Raw genomic sequence first — 5,000 nt, forward strand, 5'->3', positions numbered from 1 at the left:
AATAAAAGTATGAAAACCAATTCACTCTAATTTCGTAAATGTTCCGCATACATTTAATTTCGGCAATTTTGGACAAAGGGTCTGCCATGCCCAAATTAAGTGTCCACCCATATTTAGTGCCCATGCAAATGTTGGATCAGTTACCTCTGAAACATTCAAAACAGACATTAGTATGTGTATGTACAGTATATGTACTGTAAGCACATTCATGTGTTTACCAGAAATGAGTAATGCCGACATACTGTATAGGATATCTGTGCTTTACCACGTACCTTGATGTACTACAAAGGTTTTGAGCTGAGCTGGCTGCAGAGCGCAACATAGATATCATGGGACTTTGACACCTAAAACCAAGAATTTGAACTTCCACACCACATGTTGTGCTAATCAAAAATGGGGAGGGGTTGGCTAGGGATTGGCTATGCGAGACTACTTAGGTACTGTAGTAGTAGTTTAGCATGCAACGAATGATATGATATGCGTCTGGTACTTTATTTAGTACGTGATGGTTCCTGCAAACTACCTTACGCCGAAAATTAATGTACGGCGTAATAGCGACAACCTAATTTTGCTGAAAATTTAGATCGCCGAACATTTATGAAATTAGAGTATGTTGTCACGTGATCTGCCTAATTATAGCTTTGGTCACTTTTATTTGTGCATATTTAGGTATCAAGGCAACATTGAGCTCATGGATGCCACTTGCAGTGCTGTGGTGGCCGAGTGTGCGTCCGGCTTCAAGGCGGGGTCCGCAGTTGAGACTGAGGTATTGGCGATGCTGGATGCGACGCTTGCTGAGGTGGAGAGCGCGACGTATAATGATGAGGACAACGTGAGTTGTCGGAAATTGAGTCTGTCGAGTAGCGGCCTCAGCTCGTTGGGACGCGTATCGCAAGAGTCTCTGGATTCAATTCCGACCGTGTTCATCACTCAAGCGCGGGATCCGTTTGTGACCGATACTGCGTATGCGAGCGACGATCTCCCCGATGTTTCGCCCGACAACAACAACGTCGTTGTTCCGGGGTTGAGATCATTGATGGAGAGTCCAACGCTTTCGAAGAAGATTCTGTGTGGATTGAATGGATCAGAAGGAAAGGTGGACGAAGAGCCAGTTGAAGACGCTGGAACCGTTGAAGGGTATCAGGATGATTCGAGGAAGGCAGGTTTAGCATTGCTTGGAGGAGGAACTATCGTTATGAGTGTCAATAACGATCACGTGGAGACGTACACCAGATCCTTGTCCGATGAACGATCAGGCACTGACAGCAAGTCGAGCAGCATCAGGTCACTAGCATCAATCTTTGAGGACCCGACGTCTCCCTTTTCGCCGGTGACGCCAAACGGTTCCAGTCACGAAAACTTTATGTGGGACGAGTTGGGACGGATGCAGTCGACGGGCATCGTAAAACGATTGTCATCGAAGCAGAAACTCGCCCGAACCGGATCAGAAATGGAGTTCGTACTGAGGAACACGGAAATGAAAACGGTAACACTGACGAAGCCCAAGAGGGGCGGTTACGGGTTCTCTTTTAAAGGCGATGGTCCCGTTTGGATCGGAGAAGTCGATAAAGGTAACATTGTTTGTTGACATTGCGAGCATGCTCGGACACAAATTTATTCGTGGGGCGTGTTACTAACAGGGAGCGTCGCAGAAATGGCGGGAATGAGAGAAGGCGGTATCGTCATCGAAGTCGATGGAAAGAACGTCGAAGAAGCAAATCACGAAACTGTTCTTCGCTACGTGATGCACGGTAGTCCGTAGTTCTATTCGTTGTGTGTATTTCCATTTCAATGTGTGACGACTAACAAATGTCTGTAGCTCCGCAGCCGCTCATGATAATGTTTCAGTTGATGCGCGATCGAACGTCGAGTTTGAGTGAGTCTCTAGCCGTGTTTATATATTTCGATGATTGTGATTGGTTGGGCGTTTGTAGGTGCAGCGATCATGAGCGGGTATCTCACTAAACAGGGTGGTACGGGAATCACGCTGAAGAACTGGCGAAAACGTTGGTTTGTATTGAGAGAAGACGGCTGCTTGTATTACTACAAGAACGAGAAAGTGGGTGACATTGTGTGTGTGTGTGTGTGTGTGTGTGTGTGTGTGTGTGTGTGTGTGTGTGTGTGTGCGTGTGCATGCGTGCCTGTCTGTCTGTGTCTGTATGTGTGTGTGTGTGTGTGTGTGTGTGTGTGTGTGTGTGTGTGTGTGTGTGTGTCTGTGTGTCTGTGTGTGTGCATGTGCGTGCATGTGTGTGTGTGTGTGTGTGTGTGTGTGTGTGTGTGTGTGTGTGTGTGTGTGTGAATTATTTGAGTCGATTGTTGGCCGACTGTAGGATCTACGACTGTTGGGTGCTATCGTATTGCAAGGATACACTGTCTCCAAGGCTCTGGATATTGACAAGAAGGCGGCGTTTAAGCTGATCAAGGGCGGTGCGAGAACGTACTACATGTGTGCAGACACAGAGGCAGAGATGAACGGGTTGGTACATTCAACATTATTCGTAAGACGATCACATACACTGACAGTGTGTCAGCCATCCTTTATGTCTATACATCATAACATGTACTACAAGTGTGTAGTCATTATGGAATGAAAGGGTGACTGTGGTGATGGTTGCTGTGAGCTTATTGTTTGTTGTCTCGTCTCGAGTAGCACATGATGTGTGACATATTGAGGTGATAGGAAGGCAATGGTTTTTGTTTACTTCACAGCTTGTGTCTGTAGGAGGGTGGGGACATTGCCATATTAAGTAACTTTTGTTGGTAAGTATACAGGATGTCAGTGGAAAGTGGATGTTATTCTTGTTGCTATAACAGCACTTGACGATAGATTAGATTAGGCAGCATCAAGGAAGTAACTGTGTATGAATGGAATGTCCGCAACACTCACTGAATGAATAATTCCTTGGTATGGGGTTGCATGAAGTGATTTTTCTGTAGTGAAGGAAGCAGGAAGGTTGATTGTTCAACTTGTACACACACACACACACACACACACACACACACACACACACACACACACACACACACACACACACACACACACACACACATTAATGACTCTGCTTGTGGCATGTTTATCCTATGATTCCTTGTTTGTTTGTTTAGTTGGGCGAGAGCTCTTACAGAAGCTTCTGATAACTACACTGAGGTTCCAGGAACATGGTGTTGTTGTTGTGTCTTAATTCTAAGTATTGCAATTGTTAGGGTTTGCAAAACTCTATGGCATCCAGTGCACACAATGTGTCCATACCTGCGTTGTCAATACGAGATGCTGCATGTCATGGCTGGTTGTACAAACAAGGAGGCAATCACAAGAGCTGGAAGCATCGTTATTGTGTGTTAAAGGATGGATGTCTGTACTATTATAAGGAGATGACTGATCAGACTGCGTTGGGTGTGATGAGACTGGACGGGTATAAAGTCGTAAAGCAGCCGCAGTCGGGGAAGAAACGGTTTTTTTCTGCTGTGCCACCTGCTAGCAAGATGAGAACATTTCAGTTCTATGTGACATCAGAACTGGAATTTAACAGGTTGGTTAGTGGGATTGTTGTTGTGGTGTGTGTGGAGAGGATTGTCTGTGTGGTTTATTGTTTGCACACATGTAGACACACATGCACACACTTGGCGCGCGGGCACACACACACACACACACACACACACACACACACACACCTCTAACACAGAGCAGTTTGTTTGTGTCTGTCATAAATCAGTGGGATTTCTTTCGCTCTCTCGTTTGTCTCTTTCCTTCTGTAACCTTAGCATCTATTCTACTGAGAATGCTTGTTGTACAAACATCCTACCATGTCTTTCTGTCATAAGTCAAGTCGTTGAATACAGAGCACATCTGTGTCTTTAGTTACTGTCTTTCCATTGCAGTTTCACAACATGAAAACGTTTTATCTTAGGCAGTCAACCAAAAAGGATACACTTAAGTATTCTGCTATCATCCATGCGACTGATGTGGCTGAGCCACCTCAAACGCCTAAGGATAACTTCCTCTTCTATTGACCAAACTTTTCCCTGTATTGTAAAGATGTGATGTGGTCATTCTGTAGTTGAATGTTTGTTATACCAAGAATTGCTCTCAGACATCGATTGTGAAAGGTTTCAAGCTTTTGAGACGACGATGCACGTTTTGTTGTCCAGGTCTCAGTACTATACAAAGAGTGCCACGTACAACAGTTTGTAGACGCTGCGCTTAGTGTCAACAGACAGCATTTTGTTTGAAATACTGATTTCTTTAATTTTCCAACATCCACAGTCAACAGACCATCACAATACACAACAGCCCAAGGCACGCACACACACACACACACACACACACACACACACACACACACACACACACACACACACACCATATTTTGTTATACCAGAGGAAGAACATTGGAAATTGCATTGATGTCCGAACTTTCAATGTTTCTAATGGTGGCTTGTGTCTAGGTGGTTGAGCAAGATGGCAGAGTCTATTGCAATTGCAGCTACAGAATGAGCACTAATGAGCACTAATGATGGGTTTATAACGACTTTGGTAATAATTATCAACATTTACAGTTTTATAGCTCGTAGTATATCGCATTTCATGCTGCCGACCTTCTAGTCTGCTGTAAGACTGACTTCGTACTGTTTGGAAATGTTAGTCTTAATTAATGACTTCCTGGAGATATACAATTACATGAATATTTCGTTCCAATATATTTGGTGAGTGGTGTGTTTAGTGTTTGTATTTTGATGCGTTCTGTAGTGTCTGTTGGTCCTTCTGAGTTGATATAGGGACCCAGAGGAATGTCTTTGAAGGTACACACACACACACACACACACACACACACACACACACACACACACACACACACACGCACACACACACACACACACACACACCAGTAATCGTCTGTTGTCAAGATGTTTCGAGTGAGTAATGTGTTGGTGTCCCAGCACTAATGCTATATTAGTATACATTCAGTCAGCATGAAAACACGTCACGTAGCAGAAAGTTA

At 44.3% G+C, this 5,000-nt stretch overlaps 1 protein-coding gene across 1 annotated transcript in view; it reads left to right on the top strand.

Moving 5' to 3' along the window:
* The window catches only part of LOC134195361 (uncharacterized), a 5,621-nt gene extending 946 nt beyond the window's left edge, over positions 1-4,675 (top strand). The window contains exons 2-9 of the mRNA XM_062664378.1: positions 670-1,571; positions 1,641-1,751; positions 1,820-1,876; positions 1,935-2,059; positions 2,331-2,476; positions 3,106-3,148; positions 3,205-3,530; positions 4,447-4,675. Coding sequence (XP_062520362.1) covers positions 692-1,571; positions 1,641-1,751; positions 1,820-1,876; positions 1,935-2,059; positions 2,331-2,476; positions 3,106-3,148; positions 3,205-3,530; positions 4,447-4,495 — 1,737 coding nt within the window. The 5' untranslated portion in view covers positions 670-691 and the 3' untranslated portion in view covers positions 4,496-4,675. The remainder of the gene's footprint in view (positions 1-669; positions 1,572-1,640; positions 1,752-1,819; positions 1,877-1,934; positions 2,060-2,330; positions 2,477-3,105; positions 3,149-3,204; positions 3,531-4,446) is intronic.
* Positions 4,676-5,000: the final 325 nt, after the last annotated feature.

This window comes from Corticium candelabrum, chromosome 20, assembly GCF_963422355.1.
Source record: "Corticium candelabrum chromosome 20, ooCorCand1.1, whole genome shotgun sequence".
Classification (NCBI taxonomy): Eukaryota; Metazoa; Porifera; class Homoscleromorpha; order Homosclerophorida; family Plakinidae; genus Corticium; species Corticium candelabrum.